At 42.0% G+C, this 20,869-nt stretch overlaps 1 protein-coding gene across 3 annotated transcripts; it reads left to right on the forward strand.

The window, feature by feature from the left end:
• The first annotated feature begins 4,485 nt into the window (after positions 1-4,485).
• On the forward strand, positions 4,486-20,759 carry LOC310868774 (aldehyde dehydrogenase family 3 member B1-like). 3 transcript variants are annotated; one of them, XM_083779239.1, is made up of 10 exons: positions 4,486-4,627; positions 8,130-8,297; positions 10,484-10,594; positions 11,174-11,294; positions 11,826-11,911; positions 14,371-14,452; positions 17,255-17,647; positions 18,722-18,888; positions 19,907-20,006; positions 20,417-20,759. In XM_083779239.1, exons 2-10 carry the CDS (start codon positions 8,136-8,138, stop codon positions 20,611-20,613), a joined length of 1,419 nt encoding a protein of 472 aa, XP_083635365.1. In that variant the 5' UTR covers positions 4,486-4,627; positions 8,130-8,135; the 3' UTR covers positions 20,614-20,759. The 3 variants fall into 3 exon arrangements, with proteins under 3 accessions (XP_083635365.1, XP_083635364.1, XP_083635366.1); XM_083779238.1 differs by having other exon boundaries at positions 8,136-8,297; XM_083779240.1 differs by lacking the exon at positions 4,486-4,627 and adding an exon at positions 4,893-4,956.
• The last annotated feature ends 110 nt before the right edge of the window (positions 20,760-20,869 follow it).

Here is a 20,869-nt window from a genome sequence, read left to right on the forward strand (position 1 = left end):
AAGCAGTGTAATCACGCACACCTGGGCCTTATATACCTGTGCGTGCCAGTACAACTGGTGTGTCTTAAAGAGATATCCACGTCACAAGTGAGGTGGGGACATTCCCCATACATATGAAATATGTTGGGTGGAGAGATAGTCTCTGATACGATAGAGAACATGCGAGAATATTCTGGTTCCTTCCATGCCAACCCTCCAATGAGACTGACACCTTGCTATGCTATGAATTGTTGGTCACTACGTCATCTGTACTATATAGTTTACTCATAAACAATGTATTAGGAGGACCTCACCATATTGGACAAATTTACTGTATGAGGCTGTGATATTTTTGACTTATAATAAGAATAAGATAAAACTAAATTCATACCTTATTCTCCAATCTTTGACCCATTTTCTGTCTTTGAACAGATAAATCTATTATTAATAATAATTCTTCTAAATTATTAACATTTACATTTCATTGGGCACCTTTTATAACTTCTCTTAAAAGGTTTAACATTATAAAGGGCTCTAGGCCTAGTGGAGTACTTCTTGTACTCTGATTACGTATAAAGTATTTTCATATTCAGGGCTTTCCTGAGCTATTTGAAGTTATTATGTACAGTCCTTTCTAATTTGCACTATTTAATTAGTTTAATTATATATCTTCCTATAAAAATTGGGGAAGCCTGATACCTCGAGGCTACCTCACTGCCAGTCTGTAGTTCGTAGGTTTGCTTATCAGTGACGCTGGTGTGTACACTGTCACTGCAGTACACCATGTTCCATCTCTCTATTATCTTTGACTTGTCACAACTCTTCTACTCTATGGCTCTGGATCAACGATTATTATTCGTCGTTAGAAAATGTTCGAGTGTTCTGATAGCCGCCTCCCCTCACGTCAAAACAGTTTTTAATGTTTACATCTTACTTGACGAGAAGACATGTGGACATATCCTTATGGAACCAGGGAGAGGGGAAAAACTGAGAAACGAGTGATCAGTCAAACATGTGTTCTCTCCGCAGTAAATAAATAATCTGTCTGTATGCGATATGACCATTATTATTTTGATTACACTTTCATCCTCGTTTGAGGACAGGTAGAGAGCAGAGCATACATGTGTTTGGGAATATTGCTGAAGGTTATGATATTTTATCAGCTGACACCCAAATCAAAGTAACCATACAGCGTGTATTTAATTATTTGATATCTCCGACAGTCAACGCACTGCAAGGCTGCAATGGAAGCATAATTCTGACGGCCCGCAGTGGAATGAACAAGCCTCCAGCAAGGGCGAAATCCAAAAGCTCCGGCCGGCCTTTCCACGGACTGGAGCGGCCGGTGGGCCGGCCGGCTCTTTTGGATTCTGCCCTCCCTCCAGGGCAGACCCATTACGGTTGTGGATCAAGGTTATGTTATTTTGTCATCTGACACCCAAACCATACAGTGTTTATTATTTTATATCTACAATGGTATATGTCTCCACAGTGAGGCTGGAAAATGTAGCCTCGTAGCCTACTACTAAAGCCTACTAGCTAGCCTACTGGTAGGCAGGAAGATGGCAACCAGAATAACCCGAGTGAAACTCCTCCCTATGCACTGGCCCTATAGTTCACCCAAACAAAAATGGCCTTTCTATCAATTACACATCCCATAAAGTTACTGGAGACTCATTGGTTTAGGAATGTGACAAAAAATACAAAAAATAAAAAATAAATCTCCATTAATTCAAGGCTTCATGTGGGTGTGTAATTGATAGAAAAAAGTATAATAAACAGGTACCAGTGTTTATTTCGCCTGTCAGCCACGGAATGCAAACCCACTCTATCATGCAGGATGCAGTGATGAGTCCTACGAGGTTCACCATATAGTCTACAAATCACAGAGCAGAATGATAAACTGTCCCCAAGGGCTTGAGGACAGAAGGAGCAGCTTCTCCATAGATGACATTTCCATGCTCCAACACAGAAAGCAAGACTGCTTCAATAGGGAACTGCCCATAGATCCGAAGTCCCGTTAGTCCGAACATGCACTGCTCCCGTGCTTGCGGTTAGGTTTAGGTTTGCTCCCGTGCTGGCAGTTAGGTTTAGGTTAGGGTTAGAGATAGGGATAGTAATTTCGGAACAATGAACCTTCTGACTAATGACACGTTACCGCTTCAATAACCTTTTTCCTATGGAGTTGGGATGCCTTAGTTTACAGGCAAGATTGTCTACTTATATTCAGCAACTTTTCTATATTGGAACCATTTGAGGTATAGTAATATCATAATCAATATCCCTGGCCCTATAGACCCTAGAATAGCATGAACTTTGTTTTGCCTGCATTTAGTACAATTTAAATTTTATATTGTATAGGGACCAGGGTACATAGAACAGGGCCCAGGATCGATCCTTGTGGGACACGCACCTTTTGAGATATAAGAATCCTGACTGGCCTCTCCCATCTTTCACACACTGAGATCTCCCAGTATACTGTATACAGTAGGCCTATGTGTGTACATGTGTGGACTGGTAGCAGCAGTCTGTGTATGTAGTGCATGCAGATGTAATTTTGTATTTTCAACAGCAGATACTGTACTGTACGTGTCCACCACACATGTCCTCGAGTACAATAACACAATCTGTATTATCTAACGTATCTCATGCTGACAACAGCAGCCAACCTAATGCATCAGTGGGATCCAACCTAGAACTGAAACTCACTAAAGCTATTCTTTGAGACACACATGCGGGTATTTTGGGGCATGGCCAAATCCACCATTGTTGTTTAGGGATAAATTACGGATTTACGGTTTTTTCTTCAGCCTTCAGCGACACTATGGTCAAGTATTGTAGTGTCGGGAACTGCAAATACAGCACCAAATGAAAATGGGACGCCCAAATGGAGTTTTTTTCTTGTTCCCCAGCCACAAAAATGAATTGGAGAGAAGAGCAGACATACAGGTATCGGGGCGTGGCCCAGGGCATCTCCGAGGAGTGTGTATGGACACTCGCCAACTTTATACCGAGCTAGCCTGAACTAACGCGTTAGGTTTCTGGTCTAGAGGGGCGGGTTGCGGCTGAGATTTGCGCACGCCCTGATTGGATCTCATCGATCTGTCCGTCACCCCCGGCCCCTCCTCTCCCCCCTAGTGCAGTGCTACGTCACATCATTTGGAGCGACGCCCACCCGGAAGGGTTGACTCCCACTTTTAGACCAGAGCGGCCAATGCGTTCCTCCAGGCTTTCAATTTTTGCACCAACAAAAATGAAAGCCTGGTACCGAGGCTAATACCGAGCTAACACGCTTGGTGCAAGCCCTTCAAAGCAGTCAGCTGACATTTAAAATCTGAAAAGTCGATACATTGTACAATTTACAATTTAGGCCTTTAGCAGACACTCTTAACACTTATACCGCCATTGCCCATTGCCGAAGTCCTTTGTCAATTGAAGCCTAATTTTGATACTAACACTTAACTTAACTTAACACCTTTGTCAATTGCGCTTTTATAGTGCATTCGATGGATTGAGCCATAATGCTACTTACGTTAGCCGGTTAGCTAGCTGTGTTGTTAGCGCAGCACTGGCTCGCCCATCTTAGATCGTCGTAATAATCCATTCTATCCGTTTCTTTCAATCGCCTGTATCTCCTATTCCTTGTCCCAGATGGCATTTTGGTCAAAACAGCGTTTCTTTGACGGCACGATGAGGAGCCCCCAAGTGCACTGGCAAGCATGGACCCATATTGTAAACAACAGTTGAAGGGGACCTGTTAAACTTCCTAGGATAAGCTCCCTACCGGAAGTCTGGAACTGTGGCTTTTCAAAATAAGAGCTCAAATTAAAGAAATGCTGGCCTGAATTAGATCCTAATTTTTCAATAAATACTACCGCTAAATGGGTTAATCCAGAGCGATTTACATTAAGCAAGAACAACATCAACAATGAAAACTAGGAATTTCACCAAAAACCCAGACTTTTGACAACTTTCAAAGTGCAAGACCACGTCCTGAATGAAACATCATGCATGGCACATGAGTAAGCAGAAGAATAATATACCAGCGAGAAGCGACCTCAAGGTCGCGTGCACGCATGCACCTGGGTGACGGCAGACTGCAAAAAATCTAAGAAACTTCATAAAAAAATAATTAAGAAGTAGTGAAATATAGCAGATCATGTTAGATCTGGTATTTTCACTAGTTTGACATGAAAAGGTTTGAGAAACACTGTGTTAGATCCATATTCATTATCACTTCAGTGAGAGGGTGGGGCCAGTGGTTCTTTAGTTTCAAGGCAAGTTTTTCTAGTTTGAGTAGCAGTGCAACACTCGTCCCTCCCTGTCCGTTTTAACTCAAATCATGTACACGCGCACGCACGCACGCACGAAACCTAAGTCCGCCTCCCTGCAGTGCATGCATCGGTTCCGTATCCGCTGCAGGTCCGGACCGGATCAGCAGGCTGCAGACACAGACACAGACAGTGCATGCATTCTTTCCATTCCATTCCATTCAGTGTGTCTGAACAGCAGCACCAGCAGCGAGGAAGAGGCTGGCTCTAATAAAAGGCTTCTTGCCACACTGACATTAATTTAGTTCCCTGTTCTGTTCCATTGACGGCGGATCACACAACAACAACAACAACAACAACAACACCACCACACACAGGTACAGTCCAGTCCTCCTTCTTCTAATGCTCCACACGTTGCTGATTTATCATGCTTGGATTCACACACACCATGGAGAAACACCTTGCCATTTACTTTACGATCGTTTGGCGTGGTGCGCTTTGAAGAGAATGAAACGAAACGAGCAGCATTCGTAAGGGAGCATTTTGGGAAAGTTACATGACAGCAGAAAAATACTTTTTTTAAAATCAGCATTGTAAGCAGGAGAGATTTAAAACGTCCACACTGAAATTGTGTGCGTGAGGAACAACAGGAAGAGTTTGGGCACCGAGGAAGAGTGGGCATCTCCAAGTAAAATTGGTTGATTTGGTAAAAACAAACCCAAAAAAAAAGTAAAATAACAATGTCAATATGTAAAGTACATATGCTAGAACACTATTGAACATTTGACATGTAAGGTCTATTATTTCTACAATTGCTTCATTTAAATCCAACTTTGGATGCTTTGGACATAAGCAAGAAGTTTAAGGGTAGGCTACATAAGTCTGACAATGATGTACTGTGCATGTTCACATAACGTATATTTTACACAAGGTCTATTATTTCTACAATTGCTTCATTTAAATCCAACTTTGGACATAAACAAGAAGTGTAAGGGTACATACGTCTGACAATGATGTACTGTGCATGTTCACATCATTTATACTTTAAACAAGGCCATTTTTCAATTATTTTATTTTGTACAAAATAGCACATTTTACATTGAGGTATTGACTTATTCTTCTTCTCCTCCTCTCTCTCTCTCTCTCTCTCTCTCTCTGTGGACCATCAGATTCAAATATTATGTAGGTTTATGTTGTTTTTAGCACAGTACTAACCTATAGGTCCTCACAAACTTGCATATCACTTTTTCCAAATAAGACCTTCCTAAGAAGATGATTCATAATATTGTGTATATCATCAGGTTAAAGGATGAGTCATAATACTTGCGTATATCAGGTTAAAGGACGATTCATAATATTTGCGTATATCATCAGGTTAAAGGATGATTCATAATATTTGTGTGTATCATTTTAGTTTAGCAGTTCAGTGTCGTTGCGGTTCGTTGAGTGCCTTGAGCCCTGAGACTGGGAGGTCAGGGGTTCGATCCCAGGCCAGGTCATACCCAGTGTCAATTTTCATTTTGGCAGATAATTTAGATTTAGTTTAGTCATAGTCTTTTGAATAAAAATAAAAAATATTTAGTTTTAGTCACATTTTTGTAATCTGAAAAGTTTTACTTGACTAAATATCATAAGCTTTTAGTCAACCATATCTACAGTTGATTTTGTCGTCAAATAATATTTTGGCAGGCTGCAATGGCTGATTTTACACTTGGTTGCATGCTGAAAATAGCCGATCTTGATACGTTGTGAGCTTGTAGATCTGCTATTTTCAGAGCGCAACACCCGATTCCCCGGCTGGGTCATACGGTACCAAACATAAAATGACTTGTCTTTTAGTTCTACTGATACGTTGGTTCCCCAAGCTATGTGGCGCATAGCCTGTACTATCTCCTGTCAGCGTGAGGTGACTTGATGTACAAGTACATCCCCAGCTGGACATGCCACTAGTATGTTGCAGGGACTTACCCCAACAATCCTTGATGCTGAGTAGTGAGCAGAGAGGCATTGGGTCCCATTTGTATAGTCCATTGTTAACTTTGTAGAAAAACTATGATGAAAATTTAGATTAAATTAGAGGGACTACTACATCAGGTTAAAAATGATTGGTATATACTGTATGTGTATTTATCATCAGGTTTAAAGATGATTGGTAATATGTTTGTTTGATTGAAAGATTTAATAACAGATTGGAAAATTACAGTACATTTCAAGCACAACTCAATACAAAACTGTTAACTGTGGACTCCATAGCATTGCACTTGTTTACAATAGGTGTCCACTATGTTCAATTCATCATAACATTTAGAGATGTACAAATATACACTTCTATATAGCCAAAAACAGGAAAAAGGAAAAAAAACATATACAGTGAGGGGGGGAAAAGGTTTATTTATGCGATTAAACACATTTTGGTGGCATAGGAGCGAAAATAATTTAGTCCCTTGTTTGTGCCGAATCTGGGTTGCACATGGTTTGTTGAACTCCCTCTGGTGTTGTGGGTGTGGACTTCGTTGACATTAGGGAAATATTTAGACAGTTACATGGGTATCTTGGTGGTGTATCGAATCTTATGGACCAGACCCATTGAAAGATGCTGTACTCTGTCGTCAACCATAAGCCATTCCAGCCTATCAAAGTGTGCAGGGGTGAGGTAGGTTCGGGGAGTGAGGCCAAGTATAATAATATAATAAAACTTTATTTGTATAGCACCTTTCATGACATGAAATGCAGCTCAAAGTGCTTTACAGAACAATGGAGAATAAAAGAAAAGCAAGGCAACGACATTAAAAAACAAGCAGTAATGCAGTACAGTGAGGACATGAAAAATAAAAAATAAAAGATCAATTAAAGGCAATGTTGTAGAAGTGGGTCTTGAGCTGAGCTTTAAAAATGTCTACAGAGGCTGCCTGACGAAGGTACAGTGGGAGCTTGTTCCATGCCGACGGCCCGTAGAAGCAAAAAGCTGCTTCCCCGTATTTTTTTGTTGCCATTTTTTTGGGCAAAGCGAGCAGGCCGGCGGTGGAAGACCTTAGGGGGCGGTTTGGGACATATTTAGGCAGGCAGTCATGTAGGTAGGAAGGTGCGAGACCATTGAGAGCTTTATAGACAAGTAAAATAATTTTAAAATCAATCCTAAAAACAACCGGAAGCCAGTGCAGTGATGCCAAAACTGGAGTACCGTAATTTCCGGACTATAAGCCGCAGCTTTTTACCCATGATTTGAACCCTGCGGCTTATACAACGGTGCGGCTAATCTATGGATTTTTACAGCTAACGCAGAGCCATCTCAGGCTCTGAGCTAACGTAGCTGCGGCTTATAGTCCGGTGCGGCTTATAGTCCGGTGCGGCTTGTATATGGGATTTTCCCTAAATTTGGCTGGTGCGGCTTATATTCAGGTGCGGCTTATAGTCCGGAAATTACGGTAATATGTTCTCTCATCTTAGTTCTAGTTAAAACTCTGGCTGCTGCATTTTGGACAAGTTGTAATCTGTCAGTTGTTTTCTTAGGCAGTCCTGAAAAAAGTGCATTGCAGTAATCAAGCCGAGAAAAAACAAAGGCGTGGATTAGCGTTTTTGCATCGTTTTTGCATCGTCCAAGGACAAATAACCCCCAGGTTCTTTACTGTACTGTTAGATTCTACAGTTAGGTTGCCAAGTCTGCTTATTATTGATTCTTTCTGCTCACTAGAACCGATTATGAGAACTTCTGTCTTATCCTTATTTAGCCTGACCAGTTTGTTTTGGGAAGTCTGGAGCCTTGTATTAAGGGCCTTTGAGGTGCATGCACAGTCGAAGAAACCTTGTACGAGGGCTCCTGTAAGGGTCTTCACTCTTCAGGGTGTTTTTGTTGATGTGTGTGTGTGTGTGTGTCATCAGGTTTAGATGGAGTCCCAGGGTGAGATGATGGACAGGTTGCGGACCACCTTTCGTTCTGGGGTCACGGTGCCGGAACAGTTCCGCCGGACACAGCTGCAGAACCTGCTGTCTCTACTCAAAGAGAACGAGCCGCAGCTCCTAGAGGCTCTGCACAAAGACCTGAACAAGGTAGGAACAGACCCAGTGGAGCCCCAGGTGTAGGGCCGGGCGATAAGGCTGCAAGTCAATGTCTCGATTATTTCAAAATAAGACTACAATTAAACATGTTTTTCCCCTTAAAACATAAAAATAGCAGATCTGCAACCACACAACTAGATGTTGCACACCACCATTGCACAACGATTATTGAGTCTATTTGAAGTGTAAATGAATTATCACAAAAACCAAGATGAAGTTTGTTAGAGATTGAGTCAGTCGGTTAATTGCCCTGCCCTACCCAAATGTGTTCGTTTCGATTCACGTGATGAACGATTCCTTCCACGCTGGGTTGCCAACATGGACGATGCGCCTTTGTCTTTTCGCCGCGGTAAACAATATAGTCAAAGATAACTCATATTCTCCAACTTCACTGTTGAGTCAAAGTCCAAGGGCAGCAAAATCATAGACCGCAACTCGCTTTTAACTTGAACTAGAGCATCCCCACACACAGCTTAGGCTACAGCTACATAATAGGCTATCGTTCACCTTCATATTTGTGGCCATCCACTTGACTTAGAACAATTCATTGAACTACGTATATCTTCATACTGTAGATATACGATGTAGTGCTTGGTGTGAAAGCCCCTTCAGAACATGGAAAGGAAAAGAAAATAAGTATTTTACTGTGTACTAAAATGCAAAGATTATGAGGTTTTGCATCTACAGTATTCCTTGTCATGTTATGCAATGTGGCTAAAGAATGAATCAGTAGACATCAGCAGACGCCAGACAGTGTGAATAGACACTAGATTTAATCAGATTTCTACTACACCCACTAGTTACCAAACCTTGCCCTGAACTGCAATACTAGATCTAGTACACTGTTAAATCATCAGAAGCTGTCATGGCTGTTGGTGGAGCAGAGATTAGCTGCCAGTCTGGCTGGATTTTTTAGGAACATTTGTTCAAATAAAAAACCAAAATGCTTATATAAAAATATTCATTATACCAGCGATAGACATATACATAATACCAGACATGTTGCAATGGGTCGATTTACAGTGCCTAAGCCAAGAACTGAAGCAATGAAGAATACAGTCATGTACAGGGCAATGACTTTCTGGAACTCTCTACCAGTATGCATTACAGAAATTAAGGGTAAAAGGCATTTTAAGAAAAGACTGAGAAATGTTAACTAAAAGTACTAAATTTAAGTTGTTTATGTTCGGATATGGGCCAAAATTTCAATATGGTGCATTCCTGGTTTTGCAATAATGAGGCATTGCTTCATCAAATTCAGTGTTTACCTATCGGTCAGTATCGGGTTATCAAACATAACAGCAATGTCGCAATAGGATGTCGGTTACTTCACATACTCCAGTTGCATCCCAACTCAGAACGGGTCTCATCTGCGACGCGTTGTGAACTTGCAGATCTGCTATTCTTAAAGGTATATTCAGTGATTTCACTTAATTAAAATATCACTTATTTTTTTGTTTTGTTGTGATAATCCTCCCTACTATAGAGTGTGCTGGCCATATAAGGAGTTCCTCCCTGTCCCCAGTTAACCCCTGGGGGTCAAAAAAACCTTAGGTTTCGTTTTTGACTCTCTATCCTGATTGGACGAAAGGCTGGGTCCCACAGCCAAAAACGAAACCTAATGTTTTTTGAGTGAAATCACTGAATATACCTTTAAGTTGAAATAGGGGCTTTTTATTTGGCATTAGTAAATAAAAATAATAATAATTTAAAGAGTATTCAGACTAGAGTGGTGGTAACACCTGAGATCCATTTGAACCCCAGCATCCCTATTCTGGGGGGAACATTTGCCAAAGTTTTTTGCAGATCTCCAAGCCCACGTGTTGCGACGCATTGTGAGCTTGTTTTGGTGTAGATGGCAAAAAGCACTCAAAGTAGAGTTGCAACTCAGATGATCTGTTTAACTAAAACTAGAAGGTTTCAGTGGTTTAAAGAGGCTATTTTGCACAGATATGAGTGCCTTCAGATTTGACTCGACCTTTGGTGTGCGGTGGACACAAAAGGTTCTAAAACCACTGCCCTGCCATGTGACATTAAAATGTAAAACCTAACACTACACCATGAGAAGCAGAACGGGTCAAATGCCCCTGCAGAGGGCACAACAAAATAATTGCTGGCTCAATAATTAATGAATATCAACCCCTTTCTCGTTTCATTGCACCCGTTTGACCCGTCAGGCCAAATTCGAGGCGGTGCTGTCAGAGCTTGACATCGTGGCAAATGACATCTACTGTGCCTTGGACAACCTCACGAGCTGGATGCAGCCCGAATCTGCAGCCACCAACCTGGTTTGTTGCATTTATTCTTTTAACAGTAGCCTAGCAGTATATCAAGAGAAAGCTGATTGGTGGCCTTGTGGTCAGAGTGGCCGTCCTGAGATTGGGACAGCAACTCCATATATTGATTAGATATCTTCAAGACAACTTCGTTTTCCAAGGTTCATGTTTTAGGTTGTAATTAGAGAAAGTAAAAGATGAGTGTTACATGTTTTTTTGTTTTAATGATTTTAGCTATTTTTGACAGGGGACGGGGGCATTGGCTAAATATGTCTTTTTTTTAACAGCAATTTCTTTATTATTTACTATAGTCCTACTAGACTGCGAGACATGGCCAAAGCATTTCCGGGGGTCCCCAGCCAGAAACGTTGAGAACCCCTGCTATAGTAAATCTGTGTCATACATATTCCGAAGAAAACTTGCAGACTCTTGACTGACATTCAGAAATAGGGTCTTAATTATGATCAAAATAACGGTATGTAAAAGACCAAGTCTTTGCCACGGACACTTGTCCGTATACGGACATATATTGATGACCCCTGATCATCTAAGTATTATTGTCTGTGTGCATGTTTGTTCATTACATTTTAGGCCACGAAGGTAGATACCTGTTTCATCCAAAGGGAACCACTGGGTGTGGTTCTAATCATTGGTGCGTGGAACTATCCCGTCCATCTGGTGCTGCTGCCCATGGTTTCTGCCATCGCTGCAGGTAAACCTCCACACATCTGCTAGGGCTGCAACTACCCTATATTTTCTTAATCTTTTTTTTCTTCTATCTCGTTTATTTCTGCGATTAATCAAATAATCTAGTGTAGCATGCTTTTTGACCGGCCGAGTCCATACCGCCCCAGCCCTAGTCGTTGGGATCGGGAGTCGAACCCACGGCACACTCGGGCTGGAATAGCAACCTAGGTGCCCAGACATCTACACCAGCGGTCCAGGCTCCAAATGAAGTTTTGACGACTAAATCAACTGTAGATTTAGTTGATTAAAATCACATTTAGTCAACTAAAACTAGGCTAAAACTAAAAAAATTCTACTAATATAGTACTAATATAGGTCACTATAGGCCTAAATTAGATTGTATTTTTCTTCAAAAGGCTATTACTAAAACTAAATCAACATTTGCTGTCAAAATTAACGCTGCGATGTAGGATAAGTAGTATGCGCCACACAATATTTTTCACAATTTTTCTCTAATAACTTGAACTGTGTTATCACTGATTGTGTGTCCAATCAGGGAACTGTGTGGTGCTCAAGCCCTCAGAAATCAGCGCAGCCACTGCGAGTATGATGGCAGAACTCATCCCCAAATACATGAACCAGGTATAGTAAGAAATCATCATTGTTTCCATTTGTTGGTCACAGACCAATTTTTATTTCAAAAGAGTGTAAAATGAAACCAAATGTACCCTTACTGGTCCCATTTGGTTTCATTTTACTTAATATTTTATTTTTAAGAGTTATATTATTGTTAAACATTTTCATCACTAAATTTACATACTTACAAGTCTACACGATTGGAGAAAGTACAATAATTGTTATTTTGATTAGCGTTTGCCTGTTATCTCTGTTTCTCCCCCTCCCCTCCCCCCCCACCCACCATCCTTCTTTTTTCTTACTTTCTTTTTCTATGATGCAAGAAAGATGTATTTGGCGCTGCACTGTGGCGACATGGACTAGGGCTACGCTTGCATGCGGGCCCTTTGTCTAAGACAAATTTCTTCCTCGGGAGACTAATAAAGTATATCTCTATCTCTATCTCTATCTCTCTCCTATGGTACCAACATCAATACATCATGGATATGTGGACAAAATCTTATCCAATGACAACAAAATAATAAGGGTCTGAGAGGCTAAATCTCATCGAAGGGTGGTCCATGGCTCGAATGCCAAATAAATAATGGACCTTGATATGAAAAGGGTTGAAAACCACTGGAGTAGCTGACCACACTCGGTCATTTTTGTAGCTTTTTGCCTCTGCTAGTGTGAATGCAGCATGAGGCAGAAAACCAAATGGGCCTGATTGACTGGCTTTTGACGGCTCACACTCACACAGCCAGTCAGGTCAAGTTTCAAACAGGTGACATACATTCCATTCTATACATTCCACACACCAGCCTGCTACACCAGGTACCACCCCTATGCAACCACGAGGCACCTTTTCTTAAATATGTACACATTGCATTACACATTGTTGTCTCCACCAGGCCGAAGGCATGGGGGGAGAGTATGTTTTGCACTCCGTGTGTCCGTGTGTCCGTCCGTGTGTCCGTGTGTGTGTCCGTTAGCAGCTAATCTCGGCCACCGTTAACCCGGTCGATGCCAAATTTTGCACACACACTCCCTGGATGCCAACGATGAACCTCTGCCCCAAACTTTCCAGAACGGCCTGTTATAGCGCCACCAGGAGGCCGCTTTGTGCAAAACAAGTTTCTGCACAGTACACCTACAGATTTTGTCCAAACATCGCGCAAATTGGTACACAGTCTCTCTAGAGCCATTCAACGAAACCGGTCTTTCAGATTTCTCAGACTCCATCCTGATTGGTTAAGATTGGCTTCCAAAGTTCACAGGAGTGCTCAGTTTCAAACAAAATGCTGCAAATCATGAACACATCGCGTGATTTCCGTGAAATTGTGCACCCACATTCCCACTAGGCCGAGGACGAAATGCCACATGAACAATTTCAACTCAGCCTCAAGGTGGCGCTATAACTGGCCGAAAAGTGTTTTTACCTCTAACTGCACGGATCTGTGGATAACTTTGTATGCCAACTCCCTAGAGGCCAAGGAAAAACCTTTGCCTGGAATCTTTCACATCTGCTCATCCTGGTGGAGACCTGTGCCCAGAAGGGCACTTTTTCTAGTTCCATTTTATTATTGTAGTGCAGGTAATTGCAACAACCGCTGATCTTGCCAAATCAATGGTCCAAACGCGATTCTGCCAATGATCATATTCTTTCAGACACATACACGTTTTTGTTGGCTCAAACAATGAATCACGTGACGTTGATCCCCTTCTTCTATCCTAGCTCATACTACTAGGACATGACATATGACATAAGTCATGTGTACGCAGAAGAATAACAAAACGTTAAGCTCACTTATACACCATGAGCGGGAGACTGATTATGGTTGTAGTCATAACGTTTTTGTTTTTTTTGTCTTCATATATCATATTTTGAGATCTCTTTATCTTGCATTGCTCTTAACCACATGAACCCTAACCTCCGTGCTCTGGGTGAAAAGAGCAGATCTGCAAGCTCACAACGGCAGCAGGAGCGAGGTGAAATTATAGACTGGTCACAACACAAGCCATTGTGTTGTGTAAATTGGGTATTTTCAGTGAAGAGATTTACCGTAGAGAGAAACGACAAACGGTAAACAACAGTAAGCTAAGAGAGACCCTACGCGTGTGCTGTTTGTGAAATAAGCTTCTACATATCTGAAACCCTTTACTTGCACTTTTTGTGGTAAAAGCGCTCAAACTTTCATCTTTCCGGCCTTGATCTCCTTACCCCCCCCCCCCCCCTCCTCTCTTCTTCCCTTTCTTTGTTTCCTTGGAAAATATTACACGATGGGAACTATGCACAAAAAAAAAATTCACCCACTTTTTTTTACTTGTAAAACTGACAAAGCTGATTCTGAATGGCAGTGCTCCCATTAAAGAGCTTTATTACTTTTGCTTATACATTTTCCTTTCTCATGATTTTAAACCACTTCTAGATTGTTGAATAGCTTTGTGTTCTGTTTTCACTAGTGTTTACATTTATCTTTTTGCAGGACTGCTATGCAGTTGTTACGGGCGCGGCAGAAGAGACCAAGTCACTTCTAGAGAATAAGTTTGACCACATCTTCTACACAGGTACACACGCCTACATTAATTAATCTTCTACACAGGTACACACGCCTACAGACATTCACTCATGTTCACATGTACGATACTTATGATCTATGATCTTGTGCTGGATCATCATTATCATAATAGCTCAGATTCATATAGCACTTTTCTACTCAATGTCGCGTTACATGCAGGGGGGCAGTCAGACAGATATTTTGTGAAGCCACTGAGGAAATCGGGATTTCCTGAAAGTTCATATAATGGCCTGTTGTGGCGCTGTCATTGGACCCAGAAAAACCCATAGCCCCATAGAAGTCCATGTATTTGGGCCCAACTTCACCTAGACTGTATTATCTTAATAAACATGGTCATGAATACTTTCTGCTTCCAGTCACTAGTTTAAAGTCTCATTTCTAATGTCATAATATTCTTTTTGGAAAATTATGGTCCCATTTATTTAAAAAATGACCATAAAGTCGCGCATGTTCTGAGGGGCGTGGCTACCGTTACAGTCTATGATCGGGATTCCCCTCCCACTCGAGTCAAAATAACGGAGAAGAAGGGGGGAAGTCCCGCCTCGTTGTCTGGTCCAGCCAATGGCCAGCTGGGCTAAAACGGATCTAGAAAGATGGCGACTTACAATACAAGGACTGACAGGCTTCATTTTACGTTCATGTTAGACCCGGAGAACGCTTTGTCCATATTTTTTACAGTCTATGGTTACATGGGGGGAGATCATCATTATTGCCATTTTCATCATCCTCATCACTTAATCTAGTGCCTTAGTACACTCGGAGAGTTACAGAACCGTAAGGGTCCATCTGGTAACATGTGATAACTATGTAATTTAGCTGGAGACCACCTGGAACTCTCTCAAGGTCCCCTGGTGGTTCCCAGACTATATTAAAAAATCGCACTTGTGTGAAGTCAGGGGCGCCCACTGTGCCTGCTTTGTATATTGGCAACATGACGTCTAACGTCTCGTCTTTTAGTGCCCTAAACAAGCATAAAGTCCATAGACTTGGCTGGCAAACGATTTACGCCATTAGTGATCTAAACAAACAATAAAAAGTCCATAGACTTGGTTGCAACATGACATAATCTTCAAAAGCCATGCATTGGCGGGGCTAGCACCCCTCAAAAATCACACTTGTGTGAAGTGAACCCTGCATGCCTTTTTAGAACAGGTCAGCTCCATATATGGAGATCTAAGGGTGGCAGCGGGGGCAGTGTCTTGAGTGTACAGGGTTTGATAAGGGCCCAGGGCTACACAGCCTGCGGCCGGGGCTGCACTAATAACTTTGGGGCAGGCCCGTCTAGAGTTTAAATAGACGGGTATCAGTCAAAAGGGAAAAAATTGACCCAAAAGTGACAACAAAACAAAGTATTGTCTTGCTTACGGTAATGAAAGTATTCCAAGATGGTCCCACAGAGGCTCGGAAACAAGGAAGTGAGTGTTGATCAAATTGAATAAATCTTCGGGTAGAGCATTGTCTATTTCTCGCTTCAAATGTTTTGAAAAACATTCTTGAAAGCATGTTGTTTAGTTAAATGACATTGTGTGTTAGTTTACATGGCTGTCATGTTGTTTAGTTAAATTACATTGTGTGTTAGTTTACATGGCTGTCATGTTGTTTAGTTAAATGACATTGTGTGTTAGTTTACATGGCTGTCATGTTGTTTAGTTAAATTACATTGTGTGTTAGTTTACATGTCTGTCATGTTGTTTAGTTAAAGGACATTGTGTGTTAGTTTACATGGCTGTCATGTTGTTTAGTTAAATGACATTGTGTGTTAGTTTACATGGCTGTCATGTTGTTTAGTTAAATGACATTGTGTGTTAGTTTACATGGCTGTCATGTTGTTTAGTTAAATGACATTGTGTGTTAGTTTACATGGCTGTCATGTTGTTTAGTTAAATGACATTGTGTGTTAGTTTACATGGCTGTCATGTTGTTTAGTTAAATGACATTGTGTGTTAGTTTACATGGCTGTCATGTTGTTTAGTTAAATGACATTGTGTGTTAGTTTACATGGCTGTCATGTTGAGTACAGCATAAAATCCAAGCAGCCCAGGGGCTGCAGCCAGGTGCTCCGAGCCTTTGATTCATAGAGTAATAAAAGAATAGAGACCGAATAGAGACCGACGGAACATTTCGATGGAAGTTGCTCAGTGGCGTTTTTAAGCACCCGGAAGACTGCTGGAAGTACAATTATAACTCAATGGCTCGAGCGAGCGGAAGTTTAGCCTAGCCTAGCCCCACGTCCGTCCACCTCCATGAAAGTGCGGCAATTCCACATTTCACCAGTAGGTAGTGGCAGCTTCAACGTTGGATACTATGGATAGCCTTACTGGGGGCTTGCTTTTATTTAGGCAGTGGTCTACTCTGTTATAGAGCGGAGGGGTCATTATCCAGAAATAACACACAGCTGAATTTGGCGAGTGACCAATCAGAATCAAGCATTCAACCCAGCCATATAATAAAGTCACAATAACAACTTTCATGAGGAATTATTGCGTTGTTTTACAAAAATAGGGTTTTCTTCATTTCACGAAGAATGTATATTTTTCATTTCCTGAAAAATGAACTTTTTGGAGTCGCCTGGTTTCTGCCTGACAGCAGAGATGTATAATATACCAAGAGCATGTGCATGTGTCGCGTACATACTGTACGAATACACTGATCTTCTCTTCTTTTGCACTCATTAGTATTACCTATGCTGCTGAAGGAAGCCGGAACAAAAGTACATTTGACATGTACCTGTACACAGTAACGATAAAGCACAACACTGAACCTTAATGGGTTAACATCACCGTGTCACCAGGTTCCCAGGCGGTGGCGCGTAGCATCCTGGCGGCGGCGGCGCCCCACCTCACGCCGGTGACGCTGGAGCTGGGTGGAAAGTGTCCGTGCTTCATCTACGGGCGAGTGCACATCCAGTCGGCCGCCCGCCGCCTGGCCTGGGCCAAGTTCTTCAACGCGGGCCAGAGCTGCGTGGCACCCGACTACGTGCTGTGCTCTCCGGAGACGCGCGACGCCCTGGTGCCCGCGCTCCGCCAGATTCTGGAGGACTTCTACGGCAAGGAGCCGCGGAGCAGCCCTGACCTGGGCCGCATCGTCAGCGACCGCCACTGGAGCCGGCTGACAGACATGCTGCAGAAGACCAAGGCCAAGGTGGTCATAGGAGGCGACAGCGACCAGGAGGAGAAGTACATGGGTGGGTTATGATCAGTGGTGGCAAGTTAACTTTAGTACTGTACTTGAGTACAATTTTGAGGTATTTGTACTTCTTTACTTAACTTTACTTAGTTCTATATTGGATGTCTTCTTAAGTTCCTTAATAACATTTTTGTCTAGTTTGTATTGACGAAATTGTCAATATATTTAGTAGGGATGTCCCGGTCACGTTTCTTTTTTTTTTCACTTCACTTTCACTTTTCACTCATTTGATTTAGAGTATCAGATTTTTCCCGATCCGATATTTATATTTTTAAATAACACTTATGCCAAATCACAATAGTACAATTTACAAAATAATATCCAGTCAAATATCATGATATGGATATAATATTGATACTAGGCATGTCCCAATCACGTTTCTTTTTACACGTTTTTTACGTAATCCGATTACGATCAAGAATGACACGATCGGCGCCGATTTACGATCATGTGATCGGATTGGGACGACCCTAATATTTAGCCTTAATTTAAGTCCTCATAGCTTAGATTTTATTTAGTTTTCGTCTGTGAAAAAAGGTAGTCTGCGAACATACTCCTATTTTAGAGCCGAATAAAAGTCGGTTCGGCGCTGTAGAGCCTACAATTTGACGTCATTTGAGGTTCGGGGGGGCGGGTACCGTCCTAAAGTCGGCTCTTCGGTGCTACTGAAAATTTCTGACGAGCCGAAATCATTTCGGCACTACAGCGCCGAAACAGCGGTAAAATAGGAGTATGAATCGGCCCTTAGTTGACAAAATGAACACAGCTCCCACAGTGGTGGTGGATGTTTAGTAACATAGCATTCTTACTCTACCAGCTCCCACGGTCGTGGTGGATGTTTAGTAACATAACATTCTTACTCTATCAGCTCCCACGGTGGTGGTGGATATTTAGTAACATAGCATTCTTACTCTACCAGCTCCCACGGTGGTGGTGGATATTTAGTAACATAACATTCTTACTCTACCAGCTCCCACGGTGGTGGTGGATGTTTAGTAACATAGCATTCTTACTCTACCAGCTCCCACGGTGGTGGTGGATGTTTAGTAACATAGCATTCTTACTCTACCAGCTCCCACGGTGGTGGTGGACGTGCCGGAGGGAGATATTCTGATGGGGGAGGAGATCTTTGGGCCCATCCTGCCCATCCTGACCGTGGATTCTCTGGAGGAAGGCATTGCATTCATCAACCGCAGGGACAAAGCCCTGGCCCTCTACGTCTTCTCTGAAGAATCCTCTGTAAGATTTTAAAACGGTACTCTGTCACTGTTTGAATGTGTGTGTCCACGGAAAGTGTTCTATGAGTGGAGTGGACCTTGACTATTGTCGCTGCTGGGCAGAAACCTGGTGTCTCCATATTTCAACGTTTGTTTTTTCGTCATTTAATTTATTTACTTCCTTCACAGGTGTTACTGATGATATTAATTAAGGCTCTGTTCCATTTCGTTTCAACTTCAAGGACCCCAAAACTCTCAGTTACATGCCTGTACGGGCCATTTGGAACCCATTTGAGACCCACTGGTGTAGCAGTGTTTCCAGTGAGCCAACATGAACAATAGCAGCACCCTGACTCTGTTTGACCAGAATGGAACAGAGCCTTCATTAGTATCATCGGCAACACCGATAGTATACTCCCATCGAGGGAAATGTATTCGGTAACGTTTCGACCGCACCGACAGTGCAGACACAGGCCGCTTACATTCAGTGTGTGATGTGCCCCACACCTGTGGCCAATCAATCAGTCCTGACAATGACGCATTTTTAAACACAAATATTGTATTATTCTTTTGTCAGCTTTTTGACACCTTTTTAATGTATTCAATTTGATCCCATTTAGACCTGGATAGCCTATGTGTTGTTATACCTTTCAGCATCTGTGTAATTTTAGATGTTATAGCAACATTTTTTGTATCTATATAGGAAATTAAACTTAGGTTAGGATTTAGTAGGTTTTTAAAAAATCGGCCTCAGGTCTAAATGGGTTTATTATTCATGCCATTTGATGTCATTACGTCCAAAATAAATCACTGGTTAATTATTAATAAATTAGATTTCACCACTTTCACCAGTTTCAATATATAAAATAGTGAAAATAGCTGATCTGCAAGCACCACAACGCGTCACAACTTGAAGCTTGCAGATCGGTTATTTTCACTACTTTTGGGTCATATCTCTTGTATGACGAACATTTCGATAATGATTTATTTGAATAATATACATGTTTTTGATACATTCATTTATTTAACTTATTTTTAAGTTGGTGGACACAGTTCTGAAGCAGACCAGCAGTGGAGGATTCTGCTCCAATGACGGGATACTTCACATGACTCTGCCCAGCCTACCGTTTGGAGGAGTTGGTAAGAACAAAATGTTTAGACCAGTGGTTCTCTACCTTTTCAGCATGTGAACTGTGTGAACCACCCCCACTCTGACAAGCACTTGTAGTCGAGGCATTACATTTCATTTGACCACAGATAAATATTGTTAAAATAGCTATTTTCACCTCTTATATTATTTGACTATTTGGCCAAATATGCAAAATAATAGAAAATATGCTAAATCTACTACTGTGGAAGGGTTATCATGTATTATTGTACTTGTATTGATCCTATAAACAATTTAATATAGGGTATAGTTTGCCCACCAATTTTGGAGCTCTCGCTCATGGACTAAAAACCAAAAATAACTGAACCGGTTCCCATTGGGAACCAAACGGTGGAAAGGGGGTCTTAGTGACATGGTTTTAACACTCCCTCCGTCCCTGCAGGCGCCAGCGGGTTTGGCAGCTACCACGGACGCTGGGGCTTCGAGACGTTCAGCCACCGGCGCGGCGTGCTGCTGCGCGGCTGGGCGCTGGAGTTCGTCAACGGCCTGCGCTACCCGCCCTACACAGAGCGCAACTTGGTCTGGCTGCGATGGACTGCCTGCGCCAAAAAAGACTGGTTCAGTTGCTCCGTGATGTGATGACTGATGTCCACAAAGCAGGGGGAACAGTCGCTAAAGGTGTCTCGGCAGAGTGTATGTCAACTGTCACCTCCCTTAGTGTTCACGTTTAACCTCAGATTCAGTCGCTTCGTGCATATTTTCCCAACGCTTGTCACATAGTAGCCTACAGTACATGTAAAACACTGTCGCTGTATAGGGTGGATACCTTGTATGTCCAAAACGGTTACTTTTCAGGAAAAAAAATATAATAATAAAAATATGTGTTCCAATGTAA

The sequence above is a fragment of the Protomyctophum parallelum genome (genome assembly GCF_964188405.1).
Source record: "Protomyctophum parallelum genome assembly, chromosome: 13".
Classification (NCBI taxonomy): domain Eukaryota; kingdom Metazoa; phylum Chordata; class Actinopteri; order Myctophiformes; family Myctophidae; genus Protomyctophum; species Protomyctophum parallelum.